The following is a 21,539-nucleotide window of genomic DNA, read 5'->3' on the forward strand; positions in this document are numbered from 1 at the left end:
CGGTGCTTTTAGCGGAAGCCTAGATGTTTACCTCTAAATCAATTTATCTATCCAACTTTAAAAATTATGGTGGAGTGGGGACGGGACACCAGCTCTCCTGATTGCGACTTATGGCAGTTCCCTCCCTCCTCCCTGCTATAGCCTGCCGCAGTAATATAATAATGACTCTACGGGACAGACCCAGCTTAGTAAAGCATGCTCAGCATATAAGCCAAAGAATTAAGCAAAAGTCATTACCCCAGTGCCCACAAAGAAGGCACTCGCAGAGTCTCCTGTGTTATCCAGTAGATCCTCTCCATCAATCTAGAGAAGTTTAAAAACAAATAACGTATTACTGATCACACGGGGACGGTCCCCAGAGGCTAAAAAATGGTTCCGTTCATCATGCTTGGCAACTAGTGACTTTCTGAAGTGAATGGAAGTGACCAAGTGGCTCTCCAGCTGTTGCAGAACTACAAGTCACAGCATGCTTTGCAGGTCGTCTACAGCGGTATGTGGATCCAAAAGAGTTACAGAGCCACAAGCTGACTAACAATGACCCAGTTTAAAAGTTCTCAAAACCAAAATAGCTTCAGAAACCCCAAATAAGTAACTGAAAAACAACAGGGACCATTCACCGATGTACAGAGGTGTCCAGATACATGTAGCCTCAATATGCCACGCAGCGGGAGACAGGTCCTGTGCCACTCCGCTAGCATCGGGCGGCTTTTGTTTGCTGAAAATGCTTCCAAATCTCATCGCAATCCACCAGGACGCACTAAAAGACTGCGCTGATTCATCTGATATGCAACACTTGTATATTGTGTAAATGAAGCACAACAGAAGTTGACATGGGGAAAAAAAGCCTCGGACGCTGCATTGTAGCACTTTGTATGCAGAGTCAGAGACTCAGGCGCACACATACAAGTGTCACAAATCACATTAATCAGCACAGTCTCCTGGTTTGTCCTAGTTGCATTGTGTTGTGACTAAGACCCTTTTTTCGGCATAAAATACGCTAATAAGATGCCCGAAGCTAGCAGAGTCTCACGGGACCGGCGTGCTAAGAGGGGCTGTTTGGCGCGGTTGCAGCAAACATGTATGAGGACACATCTGTAAAGTGTCCGGAAAAAAAAAAAAAAGGATTGATAGACTTAACAGAGAACCAGATAGCCATGTAATAATTTTAGTGGGAACTCTGCTACTTGCAGTTAACTCCCGGCCCGAGGTGTCGTGATAGCATTGCAAATGGGACCTAGAGGACTAAACCCAGCCTGCTATTCAGCTAACTAGGGCTGTGTGGGCACAGTATGCAGCAGCTGATGGGACGGGCTATGGCTTCTGTCCCAGTAGTTGCCATATATCAACAATGGACTGACTCTCCTGCCGAGCTTCAGTGAGTGATCTCTACTCTGCAAGCGCAACTTGACCGGGAGCTGAATATAGGGAATGTGGGGTAAGAACTCTGCTGAATAGTTGGTTAGGGGATGGTGGCCTGTCTAAGCAACAGGGGGTGTCAAACGGAGGTGACCCCTTTGAAGGTAGGTTTACATTTAGGCATTAACAATAGTAGGCAAGTGGCTAACACTTTATAAAAAACAAAGCAAAACATTGCTAGAATGATAAATGTTAGATCTGTTCAACACGTGACAAAGGAAATACCTCCAAGACAAAAACAGAGGGGTAGATGTATTAACCTGGAGAAGGTATAAGGAAGTGATAAACCAGTGATAAAGCAGTGTTAAGTGCAAGGTGATAATGCACCAGCCAATCAGCTCCTGTTCATTTACATATGGGAGCTGATTGGCTGGTGTGCTTATGACCTTGCATTTATCACTGGTTTATCACTTCCGTATGCCTTCTCCAGGTTAATACATCTGCCCCAGAGTTCCTTAAACACAAAATGCATGAGATACGACTGTAGCCAGCTGGGATTCTATGGACACGGTTGCATCTCATGCGACCGCAGCCTCCCCTCCAGCCACTGGGATTATAAGGAGTTCCGCTGTAAAGGTTTGTGATGTAGCGGCCTGGGTGTTTAATGCTTCAAGGGTATCAATGGTCACCGGAGGGGGGTGGAAGGGGGGTAATGCTATAGGTGATTTCGGCCCATTGGGGGGCGGGGGTAATGGTACAATAAAGATATATGTCCATTGGGTTGGAGGAACAATTCTAAAGGAGGATGGGAAAATTCAACATGGGGAGTCAATAGCTACACAAGGATTAATAGCTACAAGGGTGATGGGAAAATGCTACAAGGGCATGAGGCCTACAGTGGGGGAGGAGGATTCATAGTTACAAGGGAAATGGCAGAATGTAATAGTGTAGGAGAATTATTCTACACGCGATAACGCTACAAGGATATCAAGGCTACAGTGGGGGGGGGGGGTATTAGTCAATTGCTACTGGGGGATCTATAGCTACAAAGATGATGAGAAAATGTTACAGTGGCTGACAAACACCCCAACCCCCCCCCACACACACACACACACACACACACACACACACAGGTGGTGCTAGAAAGTAACTACTGCAGATGCATTTTAAAAAATGTAGAAAATTAATTGAAAGATGTCAATTACTAAAAATGTTTTGTAAAATATATTTGCCAGGCAAGTTTCTTATATGAACGTAGCCCAACATCAGTTTATTGCTGCACAATTGCAATGAGTGCGGGAAGGACATTAGCACACACTGGTTTAGGTTTTGCACACTCCTATTGCTACAGTTCTCCATTGCTTCTGTACAGGCTCTGTTGCTTATAGAAATCTTTTGTAGCGATGTTTGATGTATCCAGTAGCAGGCACTCACCTTATCTGATCCATGTAAAAAGTCATTAAGAGCTTGGGGGTCACTGCAAAGAGAACAAATCACAGATTACATTAATAATCCTCACTTAGATGCATGTAATACATTTGCAATGGGTGGGAACTAATTAAAGTTTTACCCCCACTATCAGATTAGAGGTGATCCCACCCAAAGTTGCCAGTAGTTCCAGGTCACCTAGTTACCTACCAGAAGTCACACTAGTGACTGGAAGATTGGGTGCCCACCAGAATGAACATATGTAAAAGTAGTATCTCTCTGTATTTATGGCCATTAGAGCTATACAACAGCGACTGGTGGGAATGTGGAATATAAACTGGGCACAACAGCGACTGGTGGGAATGTGGAATATAAACTGGGCACAACAGCGACTGGTGGGAATGTGGAATATAAACTGGGCACAACAGCGACTGGTGGGAATGTGGAATATAAACTGGGCACAACAGCGACTGGTGGGAATGTGGAATATAAACTGGGCACAACAGCGACTGGTGGGAATGTGGAATATAAACTGGGCACAACAGCGACTGGTGGGAATGTGGAATATGAATTGGGCACAACAGCGACTGGTGGGAATGTGGAATATAAACTGGGCACAACAGCGACTGGTGGGAATGTGGAATATAAACTGGGCACAACAGCGACTGGTGGGAATGTGGAATATGAATTGGGCACAACAGCGACTGGTGGGAATCTGGAATATGAATTGGGCACAACAGCGACTGGTGGGAATGTGGAATATAAACTGGGCACAACAGCGACTGGTGGGAATGTGGAATATAAACTGGGCACAACAGCGACTGGTGGGAATGTGGAATATAAACTGGGCACAACAGCGACTGGTGGGAATGTGGAATATAAACTGGGCACAACAGCGACTGGTGGGAATGTGGAATATAAACTGGGCACAACAGCGACTGGTGGGAATGTGGAATATAAACTGGGCACAACAGCGACTGGTGGGAATGTGGAATATAAACTGGGCACAACAGCGACTGGTGGGAATGTGGAATATAAACTGGGCACAACAGCGACTGGTGGGAATGTGGAATATAAACTGGGCACAACAGCGACTGGTGGGAATGTGAAATATAAACTGGGCACAACAGCGACTGGTGGGAATGTGGAATATAAACTGGGCACAACAGCGACTGGTGGGAATGTGGAATATAAACTGGGCACAACAGCGACTGGTGGGAATGTGGAATATAAACTGGGCACAACAGCGACTGGTGGGAATGTGGAATATAAACTGGGCACAACAGCGACTGGTGGGAATGTGGAATATGAATTGGGCACAACAGCGACTGGTGGGAATCTGGAATATGAATTGGGCACAACAGCGACTGGTGGGAATGTGGAATATAAACTGGGCGGAATCTGGAATATGAATTGGGCACAACAGCGACTGGTGGGAATGTGGAATATAAACTGGGCACAACAGCGACTGGTGGGAATCTGGAATATGAATTGGGCACAACAGCGACTGGTGGAAATGTGGAATATAAACTGGGCACAACAGCGACTGGTGGGAATGTGGAATATAAACTGGGCACAACAGCGACTGGTGGAAATGTGGAATATGAATTGGGCACAACAGCGACTGGTGGGAATCTGGAATACAAACTGGGCACAACAGCGACTGGTGGAAATGTGGAATATAAACTGGGCACAACAGCGACTGGTGGAAATGTGGAATATGAACTGGGCACAACAGCGACTGGTGGGAATATGGAATATAAACTGGGCACAACAGCGACTGGTGGGAATCTGGAATACAAACTGGGCACAACAGCGACTGGTGGGAATGTGGAATATGAATTGGGCACAACAGCGACTGGTGGGAATGTGGAATATGAATTGGGCACAACAGCGACCGGTGGGAATCTGGAATATAAACTGGGCACAACAGCGACTGGTGGGAATCTGGAATATGAATTGGGCACAACAACGACTGGTGGGAATATGGAATATAAACTGGGCATAACAGCGACTGGTGGGAATCTGGAATATGAATTGGGCACAACAGCGACTGGTGGGAATCTGGAATATGAATTGGGCACAACAGCGACTGGTGGGAATCTGGAATATGAATTGGGCACAACAGCGACTGGTGGGAATGTGGAATATAAACAGGGCACAACAGCGACTGGTGGGAATGTGGAATATAAACAGGGCACAACAGCGACTGGTGGGAATCTGGAATATGAATTGGGCACAACAGCGACTGGTGGGAATCTGGAATATAAACTGGGCACAACAGCGACTGGTGGTAATGTGGAATATGAATTGGGCACAACAGCGACTGGTGGTAATGTGGAATATAAACTGGGCACAACAGCGACTGGTGGGAATCTGGAATATGAATTGGGCACAACAGCGACTGGTGGGAATCTGGAATATGAATTGGGCACAACAGCAACTGGTGGGAATCTGGAATATGAATTGGGCACAACAGCGACTGGTGGGAATCTGGTTGAAAAAGGGGCACTTGGCAATGTTTGAACAGAATACAGTGGGAAAAGGAAACTTGAGACACCAGATACATAAATATTTGGGGATTTTCTCAAAGCGGCCACCTTCTTACAACTACTCACCAAATTACATCTAACAAACATCGGCCATCTTCATCGTCCATGTCAACTACAAAAAAATAATAAAAAAACATGGAATTAGGAATATCATACAAGGAAACATGGCAAGGCACACATTCTAATACACAGGTAGGAGATCTTGGGGACTATGTACTAAGAGCTGGAGCAAGAGAAAGTGGAGAGGGTTAAAGTACCAGCCAATCAGCTCCTAACTGCCAGGCTGTGTTTGGAAAATGACAGATAGGAGCTGGTTGGTTAGTATGTTATCTCCTTCCACTACCTCTCTCCAAGGCTTAGTGCATAGACCCCCTTGTCCCTCTACGGCCAAGGCTTAGTGCATAGACCCCCTTTGTCCCTCTACGGCCAAGGCTTAGAACACATGTATACTAATATATGAACCTTCCCCATTAATCCATATGTAAACTAAATAAAACTATATGAACCACCTCCTGTGCAAAACCTATAAAGATAGGTTGTCTCTTATTATTATTATTATGAGTGTGACCTCTGTGATGTCACCAGTGGTTAGTACATTGATAGCTGCTTTCTCATAAATGGGCAAGAGCGTCTACTCAAACAACTGCAGCACAGCCTCCTATTTGGTAGACATTTATCCTATCAGGTGAAGCGCAGTGGTGGTGATCCCACCCCTCAGCAAGCTGTACATAATATATAGTTCTGTCCTCTACCATACAAATGTTACATTTATCTATCTGTTCCGTGCCCTAGAAACGTGCCATTTACAGCAGTCAATAACAAAATAAACAGCTCTGATAACATGTAGGCTAAATTAGAACTGGGAACTTGCAAAGCAATATCTAATAAAAGATGCAAATTGCTGAATGCACCAGAAAAACACAGTGCAGAAAACGGTCATTACATGCTAGCACGGCATACGTATTCCTCCCCGTGCTGCCGAACACCACGCATAGCACAGGAGAAGTCACAGCTCCCTGTGTTACATGTTAATAAAAACAAAAAAGACATCTTCAGCTTCCACTGAGAATTCTGTGGCCAGTTTGTGGTGACATCAGAGGACACAGCCTGGCTAATGGCTGGGAGCTGGAAGGTGAGAGGTGACTTTGTTCTGGAAGATGAGAGATTTGGCTGGCAGCCATGGCTGGGCAGTGGCCAAGGAGGATTCAGTAACCAGCCCGGAAGAGGGGAGCTCTGTGCTGTGCAATGTGCATTACAGCTGTACTACTGAACGGCTAACAAAGGGATTGGCTTGTAAGATACCCACAGGAAGACTGCTGCCAATCAGCTGTGACAATGTGCTACACAGTATACTGAGGAAGTGTACACAGTACTGACATCATACCACACACTAGGATGGGGTAATGCCAGTATATTGCACAGTGCAGGATCCTAGCATTACCCAGGTTGGAGCAGATCTCTATACTGCACACTGTAGCACAGTAGAATTACATAGACTGGAGCAAATATCTGTATACAGCTTAGGGCAGGTTCCTGGCATTACACCTATTAGAGAGGCTATCTGTATACTGCAGTGCAGGGTCCTAGCATTACCCAGGTTGGAGCAGATCTCTATATTGCACAATGTAGCCCAGTACCATTACACAGATTGCTCTCTGCTATATAGATATCTGCTTCAGAGACCAAACATAAAACAGATTGGGGCAGATATCTGTGTAATCCACATTGCAGGGTCCTAGCATTACCCAGGTTATAGCAGATCCCTATACTGTACAGAGCAGGGTTCTATCATTGCACAGATATCTGTATATTGCACAGGGCAGGTTCCTAGAATTACCCAGGTTATAGCAGATCTCTCTATATTGCACAGAGCAGGTTCCTAGTATTACCAGGCTTGGGACAGATGGGATGCGTTCAGCATCCTGACAATTGGTATGACAGCGGTCATGTGACAGATGCTGGAATACCGACACCACTCAGGAGGACTGGCACTGGAACATCGACCGCAGACATCCCAAAAGTGATATCTGTATATTAGACAGTCCTAGCATTACTCAGGTTAGGGAAGATCTCTCTATAATGCACAATCTAGAACCATACCAAAACACTGACTGGGGCAAATATGGTGCAGTATTCTAGCATCACACAGGTTGGAGTACATTTCTGTGTACTACACAGAGCAGGGTCCTCCCAGCATTACCCAGGTTGGAGCAGAGCAGGGCCCTAGCATTACTCAGGTTAGAGCAGATCTCTGTATATTACACAGACCAGGGTCCCAGCATTATCCAGGATGGAGCAGATCTCTGTATATTACGCAGAGCAGGGTCCTAGCATTACCCAGGTTAGAGCAGATCTCTGTATATTACACCGACCAGGGTCCCAGCATTATCCAGGTTGGAGCAGATCTCTGTATATTATGCAGAGGTATATAGTATTACCCAGGTTGGAACAGATCTCTGTATACTACACAGAGCAGGGCCCTAGCATTACCCAGGTTGGAGCAGATCGCTGTATATTACACAGAGCAGGGCCCTAGCATTACCCAGGTTGGAGCAGATCTCTGTATATTACACAGAGCAGGGACCCAGCATTATCCAGGTTGGAGCAGATCTCTGTATATTACACAGAGCAGGGCCTTAGCATTACCCAGGATGGAGCAGATCACTGTATATTATGCAGAGCAGGGACCTAGCATTAACCAGGTTGGAGCAGATCTCTCTATATTATACAGACCAGTGTCCCAGCATTATCCAGGTTAGAGCAGATCTCTGTATATTATGCAGAGCAGGGCCTAGCATTACCCAGGTTGAAGCAGTCTCTGTATATTACACAGAGCAGGACCCTAGCATTACCCAGGTTGAAGCAGATACCAGAGTACAGGTATTCAAATGTTCCTGCCACCTCCCGCACCTGTTCGCCGGCAGCTATTCAGTTATTTCGGCTGACTGGCGCGATATCATTTCAGCTCACTACCCCCGGGGGAGGAGAGCTGAAACGCGCATAAAATTAACCCGTTTGGGTGCCCAAGCTGGACTTTTCGCAATCACACCCATTACTTGGGTTTAGCTGCTTTACGCAGCTAAACCAGACTATGATGGGTGCGAAAACGAGGGTCAACTGAATATCGCCCAGAGATCTCCAGTCGCTTTAGATGGGAGATCGGGCGCAATATATAAATTGAATACCTCCCCTGGAACTACATGGGTTTTGCCCGATTTTTATACATCAGTGCAAACTGCAGAGGCATAGCATTACCCTATCTCAGCATGAGGCCTAGTATAATCCAGGATGGCCTGGGGCAGATGTCTGTACATTACATAGTGCAACAACCCAACAGTACCCAAGCCTGGGGCAGATGTCTGTACATTACATAGTGCAACAACCTAACAGTACCCAAGCCTGGGGCAGATGTCTGTACATTACATAGTGCAACAACCTAACAGTACCCAAGCCTGGGGCAGATGTCTGTACATTACATAGTGCAACAACATAACAGTACCCAAGCCTGGGGCAGATGCCTGTACATCACATAGTGCAACAACCTAACAGTACCCAAGCCTGAGGCAGATGTCTGTACATTACATAGTGCAACAACTCAACAGTACCCAAGCCTGGGGCAGATGTCTGTACATTACATAATGCAACAACTCAACAGTACCCAAGCCTGGGGCAGTTGTCTGTACATTACATAGTGCAACAACCTAACAGTACCCAAGCCTGGGGCAGATGTCTGTACATTACATAGTGCAACAACCTAACAGTACCCAAGCCTGAGGCAGTTGTCTGTACATTACATAGTGCAACAACCTAACAGTACCCAAGCCTGGGGCAGTTGTCTGTACATTACATAGTGCAACAACCTAACAGTACCCAGCCTGGGGCAGATGTCTGTACATTACATAGTGCAACAACATAACAGTACCCAGCCTGGGGCAGATGTCTGTACATTACATAGTGCAACAACCTAACAGTACCCAAGCCTGGGGCAGTTGTCTGTACATTACATAGTGCAACAACCTAACAGTACCCAGCCTGAGGCAGTTGTCTGTACATTACATAGTGCAACAACCTAACAGTACCCAGCCTGGGGCAGATGTCTGTACATTACATAGTGCAACAACATAACAGTACCCAGCCTGGGGCAGATGTCGGCATATTATACAGTACAGGGACCTAACAATACCCAGCTTGGGGCAGTTGTATGTACATTACATAGGTTGTTGCACTAACAGTACCCAGTCTGGGGCAGATGTCTGTACATTATACAGTACAGGGACCTAACAGTACCCAGCCTGGGGCAGATGTATGCACACTGCAGATACCTAATAGTACCCAGCTTGGGGAAGATGACTATATATTGCAATGTAGAGTCCTGGGGTAGATGTTTGCATTAATGTACAAAGTGCAGGGTCCTAGCACTAGCCCATGGCAGATACATGCATAATAAGCCACGGTTAGGTGCCTGATACTGCACAGTTGGTATCATTTTGGGGGGAGATGTACTAAGCCTTTGAGAGTGATAAAGTGGAGAGAGGTAATGTACCAGCCAATCAGCTCCTAACTGCCATGTTACAGACTGTGGCCCAGATCTATCAAGTTTGGAGAGTGATAAATAGCAGGGTGATAACATACCAGCCAATCAGCTCCTAATTACCATGTTACAGGCTGTGTTTGAAAAATGACAGTTAGGAGTTGATTAGTTGGCGCTTTATCACCGTGCAATTTATCACTCTACAAGACTTGATAAATCTGGGGCCTAAGTTGAACATTGATAGGAGCGTACTGGTGAGTGGTTTACTCTCCATGGCTTAGTACATATGCCCCTATATCTCCCAGCGCTGGGACCTTGGACTTTAGGAGTATAAGCGCTATTCAGTTTGCGGCACTGAGACAGTTGCAGAGTGAAAGCCAGCTCTCCGAAACAAACAGAAAACACATCCCCCCCCCCCCTCCCTCTTTGAAGAGCCCAGACACAGATTCTTTCCCCTCACAGCAGCATTGCAAGCTGCAAACTATCAGAGAGAAGAGGAGGAGAAAGTCCCATCACATCCAGGAGAGGAGAGCCCTTCCCTTACATGCAGGAGTCACAGCTCGTCCTGGGTGTAGCGCTGCATTCTGCAGACTTCTGGGTAATCAGCAGGGAGCAGACTCCCACTGGGAGAGGATTCCCATTACCTCCCAATGCCCTGATAATGAAGATCTAACTGAAATAAACGGGGTATTCGTCCATATCCAGCCCAACCAGGAATCTTACCCACGCACTAGAGACTGGAACAAAGAATATTCAAATCCTATCAGGACTGTCACGCAACGCAGAGGATACCAGGCAGATGAGGCCTAGAGTTATAAACTTGCCTTTCCTATGGATGCTCCGGCAGCCGGCAGCTCATGCGCCTGCGAGGACATTATTCAAAGGACCAAAAGGCAGCGTTTTCATGCTGGATGAGCACACAAAATCTTTTCTGCAGAGAATCACTCTATTTGGTTATTTTAAGCAAATCATGACAACTCCAAATACCCATAAAACAACTTCCAAAAAGCCTTGCAAAAAACGCAATACATATTTCAATTTTGCAAAAAGGTACATAAAGTGGAGGGTAAATGAAGAATGAGCAATTAACTATTTCAGCTCATAACTCTCAGATGACTGGAGACATGCACCTTCAAAGCTGTGGTTATTTTTTAGCTATCAACTCACTGGGAAGCTGGTTATACTCTAATACCGCATTCAGACCGCAAATGCCGGATCCTACCCAGTAAGACAAACGTGTACTTACCGGGTGGGATCCGGCATTTGCGCTCCGCTGCTGGCTTTCCGACCCGGCAATATACCGGGTCGGTTGCCATGGCAGCGGAGGGAGCAGCAGCAGGGGCGGGGGTGGAGGCGGCGCCGGGAGATGAGCTCATCTCCTGCGCCGCCTCTCCCTATGCTGTGAATGGGAACCGTGTCGCATCGACACGGCTCCCATTCACACCGCACCTGACCCGGTAATCAACCCGGGTAAAACCCTTCTTTTTTACCGGGTTGAATTACCGGGTCAGGCGACCCGCTAAAACGACCAAGGACCTTTCACATCGCACACTGACCCGGGTCGACACGGCAATATGCCGTGTCGATACCGGGTTATTTGTGCGATGTGAAAGGGGTATAATTTAGTATTCTACACTCTTACCCCTTTTACACTCGCAGCCTCGGGTCATTCCTGGGAATGTGTCCCGGGACACATTCCCAGGAATGACCCGTTCACATTAGCGGGCCGACCCGGCATATTGCCGGGTCTGTGACATCACCGCTGACTCTACCGGAGACGGAGCTTGGAGATAATCTTCTCCAAGCACCGCCTCCTCCTATGCAGGGAACGGGTGCCAGGTCACCTTGACCCGGTATATACCTGTTCACACTGCACAGCTTCCCGGGATGGTCCCGGATTCAACCCAGGTCGAGACCTGGGTTGAAATCCCGGGATGCTCGTCCCGGGAAATTTTAAGTGTACCCTTTTACACTGACAAAAATCCCGGGATGATGCGCGTTCACGTGCAAAATCCCGGGATAAAATTGTCAGTGTAAAAGGGGTATCTTTCTTCTCTCCAACCTGATCCCCCTCCTAGTACCTCTACACCTCATCCACTTGCTAATCCGGCCTGGGACTCAGGGTCGACACACCTTAGGTCGACACCTGAAATAGGTTGACATGGACAAAAGGTCGACAAACAAAGTCGACATGAGGGTTTTTTGTGTCGTTTTCTCCGTTAATGTGACCGGGAACTCCAATTAGTGCAGTGTGTTCGCTCGCCATGCTTTGGGCAAGGTGACTCGCTCCGCTACCACTGCGCTCGGCACAGGTCACCATCCCCAATTGTAGTCCACTTGGATCGTAAAGTATGAAAAAGTTTAAAAAAATGAAGAAAAAATTTGAAAAACTCATGTTGACCTTTTTCCATGTTGACCTATTTCAGGTATCGGCCTAAGGTGCTTCGACCAATTGGTGTGGACCTGGAGTCCGGATACCTTGCTAATCCATCCTCTCCCCTTCTATCCTTCCACTCTCTATTAGTTCCTTAAGCTGGATACACACTATAAGATTATCTGTCCAATCTTTCTGGTTGGAGCAAAAATCTGGTAATGTATGGGACCAAAAGATAATCATCCATTTACTCCCAAAAGCCAAAAATTGTCATTCAGATAAAATGGTTAACTCAAATGGATTTAACCAATTTATTTGAACAATCATTTTTGTCTGTTTTCCAGTGTTTGGGAGCAAATGGTCAACTGTCATTTGCTCCAATACATTACCAGACATTCTTTCCAACCATAAAGATTGTACAGAATTTTTTTTTTCTTTTAAATTTTATTAAAGAATTTCCATGTACCGTATATACTCGAGTATACGTCGACTCGAATATAAGCCGAGGCACCTAATTTTACCACAAAAACCTGGGAAAACTTATTGACTCGAGTATAAGCCTAGGGTGGGAAATGCAGCTCTACCCGTACACAGACCTCATAGTGCCAGATGTGCCCCACAGTGCCAGATGTGCCCCACAGTGCCAGATGTGCCAGATATGCCCCACAGTGCCAGGTGTGCCAGATATGCCCCATAGTGCCAGGTGTGCCAGATGTGCCCCACAGTGCCAGATGTGCCCCACAGTGCCAGATGTGCCAGATATGCCCCACAGTGCCAGATGTGCCAGATATGCCCCACAGTGCCATGTGTGCCAGATATGCCCCATAGTGCCAGGTGTGCCAGATATGCCCCACAGTGCTAGATACTTACCCTCCGTCGCTCCCGCGCTGTCGTCTGAAGGAGGGACACAGAGCGCAGCGCACGGCTCTCCTGTGTCCCTCTTGCGTCTCCGGCGGCAGCAGCGTGTGTTAAAGGAAGTGCCGGTTCGTGCACTTCCTTTACTACACAGACGCCGCTGCCGCCGGAGATGCAGGAGGGACACAGGAGAGCAGCGCACTGCGCTCTGTGTCCCTCCTTCAGACGACAGCGCGGGAGCGACGGAGGGTAAGTATCTAGCACTGTGGGGCATATCTGGCACACCTGGCACTGTGGGGCATATAACGCTGACTCGAGTATAAGCAGAGGTGGCTTTTTACATCACAAAAAAAAGTGCTGAAAAAGTCGGCTTATACTCGAGTATATACGGTAATTTCTTTCTTGATGCAAAAAATACAGAAAATATATAATACCCCTTTCACATCTCAAATGCCGGATCCCACCCGGGAATTAGAAACGGGTCCTTCCCGGGTGGGAACCGGCTTTGGACACTCTCCTACCTCTTCCGCTGGCTTCCAGACCCAGCATATTGCCGGGTCGGTTTCCATAGCGGCGGGGGGTGGAGCTGGCGCTGGGAGATGAGCTCACCTCAGCGCCGCATCTCCCCATCTTGTAAACGGGTCCCGGATCGGCTCGACCCGGGAATCCGTTTACAGAGCCACTGACCCGGTATTCAACCCGGGAATAACACTTCTTATAACCCGGGTTGAATTACCGGGTCAGGCGACCCAGGAGATCCGACATGACGTTTTCACACCGCACACTGACCTGTGTCGACCCGCCAATATGCCGGGTCGATACCGGGTTATTTGTGTGGTGTGAAAGGGGTATAAGAGATACAAAATACAAGATCAGCAAAAATATAAAGATGTACAGATGGTTATTCAAATTGTACAGAATATTTGACACAAAAAGTGAGACCAGCCAGTGACCTCACTAGAATCTTCATAATTACATCCGTATCTATACCATCTACACAAATACATACTGTCAACATTTGCTATTTGGACAGATAATCTTATGATGTGTATAGCGTTTGATGAGTGTCACCAATAGGGTGGCCAATACTGGGATCAACGGGATCCCGGGATTTGAGGCCAAAAATGCCGGGATCTAACTGCGCATGTGCATTAATTTTTTTTTTTGTCCGGGCAGCGCTGCTGAGCACTAGCGCTTGGCTCAGCATCAGACGCTGCCCGTCCCCGGCTGCGAGCGGCGTGGCGCCCGCGAGGTCACGCTGCGCATCCCCACATCTTCCCTCCGGCGGCCCGATGCATCTTCAGCTGCCCTCCAGCCCGCCTGTTGTCATCTTAAATGGAGGAGGGCGGCCCCCGGCTGCCCTGCTGTGCGCGGCGTGACGTCAGCAAGGTCATGCTGCGCATCCACACATCTTCTCTCCGGCGGCCCGCTGCATCTTCAGCTGCCATCCAGACCGCCTGCCTTGATCTTAAATGGAGGAGGATGCCGCCAGACTGTGCTCCTGTCTGCCTCTGGACCGCTTTACTGCATAGTGAGCATGTTATTTTATTTTTTCTTATCTGGACTTGAAATGGGCAGGCATGGGGTGGGAGGAAATTTGAATGACCGTTCAATCCCGGGATTGCACATTTTTCAATCCCAATTCCCGGGATTGAAAAAACGCCCCTAATCACTAGGTACCCCCCCTCCATCATCCTAGGTGACTTTTAACATCCCCATTGACAACCCCACTGACTCATCGTCCATCAAACTTCTTGATCCTTTAGCCTCTCACAATGGACCTCTTCCCCCACCCACTGTTTCGGTTACTCCCATCATTGTGCTCTGACTTATTCAACTCTTTCTTTCTGCGCAACGTTTCATCTACTGCACGCCTCCCCATGCCCAACTCTACCCTGACCAGATGCAATCTCAATATTCCTGATTACGCTATTTTGTTCTCTTCACTTGAATCTTTTTTCCCCACCCTGACCTGTCCCAATGAAATTGGCTTCTCCTAAAACCACACCTACAGTACACCACCACCCTAGACTCTGCTGCCCCTATCCCTTCTGTCCAGCTATTCCATTCTAAACCTCAACCTTAGCACTTTAAATTCACCCTTCAAAAATGCACCCATACTACCAAATGCCTCTGGAGGAAAGGTGAATTCCTCCATTTCAAGTTCATCCTCTCATACTACAGTTACAGTTACTCTCCCTCACTAAACAATCCTTTCTGCAGCAGGGTACACTGGTATTCCACAGGGAATAACATCAGGGTGCTGAGTTGGATCTTGATCCGAGGCACCAACAGGCTAAAGCCTTGACTGTTCTCAGGATGCACCGCACCGCTTCCTCTACAGCCCCGCCTCCAGGCACTGTTTGTAAGTTGGTGCCTAACTAACTAACAGGGGGGGGGGCTGCACTAGGCAGCCCTAATAAGAGCTTTTAAAGAAGAAAGACTTCAAGGGCCACAGCACAGGCACTAGATGCTGTGTATGTCATGCTGACATTCTGTGCTGCGGCTCCATCACCTCCCCCAGCAGCGCTGCACACTCCCGCGCCCTGGTTGCCGGGTACGTGTAGCGGAGGCGCTCCGGTCATCAGGCACATATCACCGCTCTCCTGGATCACGTGGCCGCACTTCAGGGAGGAGGTAAGAGGGTCTCCCAGGTGGGACCCGCTGAAAGTGCGATCCGGTCGCGGTCCCAGGAGATGGACCGCGCTGCTGGCGTGGACACTGGCCGTGCAGGGACCCCACTAAATCCACCAGGGCAGGGAGCACAGGTCAGATTTACTAAAATCCGTTTATTATAGGCTCCATAGTCCAGCATAGGGGATAAGGCGCTGACCTGTAGCCCCTCCCCCAGCTCCAGGCACCATCTACATCAGGTGTTCTTGGAGCTGCATCTCTCTCCCTCACTCCCTGTCAGCGTTTGGGCGCCATTTCACAGAGCTGCGCTGATCCTGGCACTGCTGGGCACTGTCTCCTCTGTAAAGCCGCCTGTCTCATCAGCGCTGTGCTTTTACAGGACACTTAAGTATTCTACATGTCGTTTAGACTGCGTTAGTTAGGAACAAGTGCACTTCTATATGAATATTTAGTACAAGTATTCTGTGACATACATCCTGTGGTTACTGTGCATTGTTATATCTGTACACATACATATCTTTACGTAGTATTGCTAGTCCAGTGCAGTTATTTTTTATATGTAATAATTTCTGCATTGTACCTGTGACTGTGTGTGCCATTAGCTGCTATGTGGATTCTATTGTGTGTATCACACATATTGCTATCACTATATTCTGTGCCCTGGGGGTCTAAATGCATCAGTGTCCCATATACCATATATAGTGTTCCACAGGATATACTGTTTTGTATTTTTCCCTGTGTTTCAGTCACCTTATACTACTTATATCCTCTATTTCTGCTCTGCAATTGCGGTCACATATCTTAGGGGGTTTTTGTCAGGTATTGTGATTGTCTGGCTATATTGTACTGATACGCCCTAAGGATACATTCCCAATAATGTCTGCTACACAGGGCGGGAAATCTGCAGACGCTCCTGCATCATGCAGTGCTGGCACCATGGATTTACCTGAGGAAAAGATTTCAGCTGTGGGTTCAGGTACTGGGTGCCCTGCACCTTCCAGTCATTCCCACTGCACCTGTGGCAAATCAGGATCCACCTTGGGCTGCATTTTCAAATATGCCGACTATGCTTGTAACACGACTTACGCCCCCTGTAAGACCTCCTGTGACATTACAGCCACATATTGTCCCTGTAGTTAATCCACCATGGGCGGATACTCTGTCAACCCAGTTACAGCAATTAAATCAGTCCTTGGTTAAACAAAAACCTAACCCCCGCCCTACTGGGACCATAGGGTCATCTAAGCGGGCCATTTCTTCTTCACAATCCACTAGTATTTCGGATGATTCTTCCGATTCGAATGGGGAATATACTGATCCATCAGATGCTGATACTGCTGATTCTGATGAAGATTCTACAACACGGGTTGATGTTCCTGACCTACTGGAGGCTATCAAGCCGATTCTTCAGATTGATGATGAGAATGACCCTCCTGATACGTCTAAGAAACCTGATGTTCAAACGTCAGAATGTTACTAAATTAGTCTTACCCCATTCTGACCATTTCATTGACATACGTCAGGAGTCCTGTTCCCCGTCTAAAAAGATGCTAGCTCGTTATCCTATCTCTGCAGAGTTGAACAAGTGGGAAATCCCGCCACCAGTGGACTGGCATATAGTACGTCTTGTGGCGTCATCTACTCTGCCTGTCACCACAGTCACCTCTTTGAAGGAACCGACGAATAAGCGTGTGGAAGGTTGCTTGAAGTCTATTTACACTCTTACAGGTGCTGTACATAGACCCACTATGGCAGCCTCTTGGGCTGCAAAAAGCATTGAAGCATGGGTTTAAGCAATTGAGGGAGAGATACCGCTGAATTTTTCTGACACTGCCAAACAATATCTGTCATATATTACCACAGCCTCCCACTATATACAGGAGGCGGCCTCTGATGCAGGCGTTATGGTGGCCAAGGCATCTACTAAGTCTATCCTGGCTCGCCGGATTCTGTGGTTCCGGCGGAGATTTTAAGGGAGATATACTGTTTGGAGATGATCTGAACAAGATTGTGACCGACTTGGCGCCGGCCAAGACTGCATTTCTCCCAAGTACACGCCGGGGAGTGGAGTCTTCATCTGGAGGTCTTCCAACTCATTGTGGACAAGTGGGGTCTACCAGATGTAGACCTGATGGCGTCTCGACACAATCACAAGGTTGCGGTCTTAGGAGCAAGGACAGGGGATCCTCAAGCAGCGGTCGTAGACGCCCTGGCAATTCCATGGAACTTTCGACTGCCATACGTGTTCCCTCCAGTGTCACTCCTGCCCAGGGTACTACGGAAGTTCAAGCAAGAAGGAGGAATACTGCTTCTAGTCGCTCCAGCGTGGCCCAGACGGCATTGGTTCTCAGACCTGCAGGTTCTCTCGATGGAACGTCCCCTTCTACTTCAACGCCCAGACCTCCTTGTGTTTACCAGGACCTGGCAAGACTGGCTTTGACGGCCTGGCTCTTGAAGCTTCAATCCTGAGGGCCAAAGGATTTTCTGAGGCGGTTATTCAAACTATGTTGAAGGCCCACAAACCGGCTTCTGCACAGATTTATTAAAGGGTCTGAATTCTTACTTCACCTGGTATGCTGCTAAGAATTACGATGTTTAGTACTTCCAGACTTCCAGGCCTTGTTGCAAATTGCATGTCCAATTGGTCTTCAATTGACTGAGAGATATTAATATTATTTTTTTCTCAATTATTGCTCAGTTTAACACTTTTTAGTCATTAAATTCATTTTATTGTAGCGATGTATTTTGTTATATTATTTACTTGTTGCAAAAAAGCCAGATTTAGGACATCGCCTGGCCTCCCTCAAGGTTCACATATCTGCCTTGTTGGTGTGGTTTCAGCAAAAATCTATCTATTCCTGACGTTCATACATTCACTCAGGGCGTACTACGGATTCAGCCTCCCTATGTCCCTCCTGTGGCTCCATGGGATCTGTCTGTTGTTCTTAATGTCCTTCAAGAGTCTCCGTTTGAACCACTCTAGTCTGTGGACCTTAAATGCCTTACGCTTAAGGTCATTTTTCTGTTGGCTATTGCCTCTGCTAGGATGGTGTCAGACTTGGGCGCTTTGTCCTGTCGTCCACCCTTTCTGATTTTTCACCGTGACCGGGCAGTTCTTAGAACTCGCCCTGGTTATCTACCTAAGGTGGTGTCATCTTTCCACCTTAACCAAGAGATTGTGGTTCCAGCCTTTATCTCTCCTGGTTTGTGCTCCAAAGAGCGGCTTTTGGATGTGGTACGGGTTCTCCGTATATATGTAGAAAGGACTGCCTCTACCAGGAGATCAGATTCTCTTTTTGTACTTTTTGGTTTTCCCAAACGTGGCTGGTCCTGCAAACAAGCAGACCTTGGCCAGATGGATTAGAATGGTGATTGCACAAGCTTATGCGCAGGCTGGACTCCCAGCTCCTGCTGCTATCAAGGCCCATTCTACTCGGTCTGTTGGACCTTTCTGGGGCGGCCCACCGTGGAGTATCCGCTGAACAATTGTGCAAGGCGGCTGCGTGGTCCTCCATGAACACGTTCATCAGGTTCTATGCCTTTGATACTTCCGCCTCCCAGGATGCTTCCTTTGGACGCCGGGTTCTTGTGCCCGCTACAGCGCATCCCCTCCCATGAGGAACTGCTTTAGGACATCCCCAATGTTGTTCCCTGTGGAATACCAGTGTACCCCGCTGCAGAAAAGGAGATTTATGGTAAGACTTACCATTGTTAAATTTCTTTCTGCGAGGTACACTGGATTCCACAGGGCGCCCACACTGACACACTTAGCTTCTTTGGGTTTGTATGGCATTAGCCGATAGTCCCTTCTCCTGTCGTGAGAATGTGGGTCTATGTGACTAACATCTACCGTCTCTTACCTGCTACTGCATTGGACTGCTTAATAAAACGGAGCTCCAGTGCCTGGAGGTGGGGCTATAGAGGAGGCGGTGCATCCTGGGAACAGTCAAGGCTTTAGCCTGTTGGTGCCTCGGATCAAGATCCAACACCCCGATGTTATTCCCTGTGGAATCCAGTGTACCTCGCAGAAAGAGCGTTAACAATGGTAAGTCTTACCATAAATCTCCTTTTTTCAAGTCTCTCATCTCATCACAGTTCTCCAGTCCCCACCACATTTTTACCACTTTTAAAACACACTCCTTTCCCTCACCCCCTCTAATGCCCTCCTATCCTCCCTTACTGCCACTGACTTTGCCTCCTTTTCACTTCCAAAATTGAGGCCATCAAACACGAATTCTCCTCATTCCATCAGCACTTGAGCTCTATCCGCTTCACTACTGATGATATGTTGTTTCCGGCCAAATTGGAACAACATATCGGCCAGATCGTTCAGCGTGTATGCCCATTATGTACACCCTCGTTAGCGATATCTTCGCATTGGCCCTGCTGCAAGGCCAACCAGAAGAAATCGCTAGCAGTACAGCAACCCCCATCACTCCATCGCCCTACCCCCCGGCATCGGCAAGCACTTGCCGGTGAAGGGTCCCGTCGCCCCTTGATATCGGCTAGTTACACATCACGCTAGCATGTACCTGGCTTAAAACATGCTTTTGTCTCACCTATTCTAAAAACACACCAACACACCACAATCGTTACCCCACCTCACTTTCTAACTACGCCCCAACTCTCTTCTCCCCTTTGCCTCCAACCTACTTGAGTGGCTTGTCTACAATCGTCTCACGAGCTAGCTCTCTCTCTTCCAATGTCCTCCTTGATACACTCCAATGTGGTTTCCACCACCTCTGCTGAACCTACCTTCACCAAAGTTATCAACCATATTCCCTTGGCCAAATCCAGGTGCCACTTCTCCCTACTTAATCCTTCTAGACCTGTGTCCTTTGACACCGTGGAAAACCTCTCCTACTGCGCATTCTTCAAAACAATGGCCTTTTCGGGACACTTTTCAATTTAGACTGTCAACACCATTATTGCCCCACTTCAGTACAGAAGAGTTGTTAACGAGGCAAATGTTATGGTTTCAAAGGATAAAGGGGTCTATTTACTAAGACCTTGGATGGAGATAAAGTGGATGGAGATAAAGTACCAACCAACCAGCTTCTAACTGACATTTTTTTTTCAAACACGGCCTGTGACATGGCAGTTAGGAGCGGATTGGCTGGTACTTTTTCTCCATCCAAGGCTTAATAAATAGACCCCAAAGTCACTTGGATGCACTTTATAATAAAAATAGAAAACAAATGTCACTCATGAACAGACAATACCCATATCTAAATGTACTGCTGCTTGAGCACTGTAGCACAAGTTTGGGCAGCCCTGAAACAAGGTGCTCTACGGATAGAACGTTGGGGTATACTGCAAAAATATTGTAACTGCCCCAAGATTATCACACAATACAGGAGTCATCTGGAATCAGATGGGAGTGCAAACCTTCCCTTCAGAACTGCACCAGAACGTCCCTTATGTTCACAGAGCTGGAACTCGTCCAAAACGGAAAAATTAATTTTCAGCTGCAAACTGCTAGAGTAAGACATAACCGCTAGTTCAGAGACTAATATCACACTGGTCACCTACAGGTATCGGCACACTGTAGTGACTGCTAGCCACGTGCATGCAAGTTTCGGACATGCTTACGTATGGACAGACATAGGCTATGCTACCCTGCGACACGCCGGGCAAGGACCAAGGTTCGTATTCACCATACAGAACAGGAGAAGTGATGCTGCCCAAACGCATGGAAATAAAAGGACAGAAACTGGGAGTTACACATAGGGGTCGACTCAATTCGGCAACTTATGAATAGCGCCGGGAATTAGCTCCCGACGCTATTCAATTCAGCTCCAGTTAAGTC

At 47.4% G+C, this 21,539-nt stretch overlaps 1 protein-coding gene across 10 annotated transcripts in view; it reads right to left on the bottom strand.

The window, feature by feature from the left end:
- BICRA (BRD4 interacting chromatin remodeling complex associated protein) overlaps positions 1–21,539 on the bottom strand; it is a 132,341-nt gene that overhangs the window by 34,977 nt on the left and 75,825 nt on the right. For 9 of the 10 annotated variants that reach the window (XM_063937859.1, XM_063937858.1, XM_063937855.1 and 6 more), the window contains 3 exons: positions 5,403–5,448; positions 2,791–2,833; positions 238–303 (listed from right to left, as the gene is read on the bottom strand). In XM_063937859.1, coding sequence (XP_063793929.1) covers positions 238–303; positions 2,791–2,833; positions 5,403–5,443 — 150 coding nt within the window. In that variant the 5' untranslated portion in view covers positions 5,444–5,448. The remainder of the gene's footprint in view (positions 1–237; positions 304–2,790; positions 2,834–5,402; positions 5,449–21,539) is intronic. The other variant, XM_063937861.1, reaches the window with a different exon arrangement.

The sequence above is a fragment of the Pseudophryne corroboree genome, chromosome 8 (genome assembly GCF_028390025.1).
Source record: "Pseudophryne corroboree isolate aPseCor3 chromosome 8, aPseCor3.hap2, whole genome shotgun sequence".
Classification (NCBI taxonomy): Eukaryota; Metazoa; Chordata; class Amphibia; order Anura; family Myobatrachidae; genus Pseudophryne; species Pseudophryne corroboree.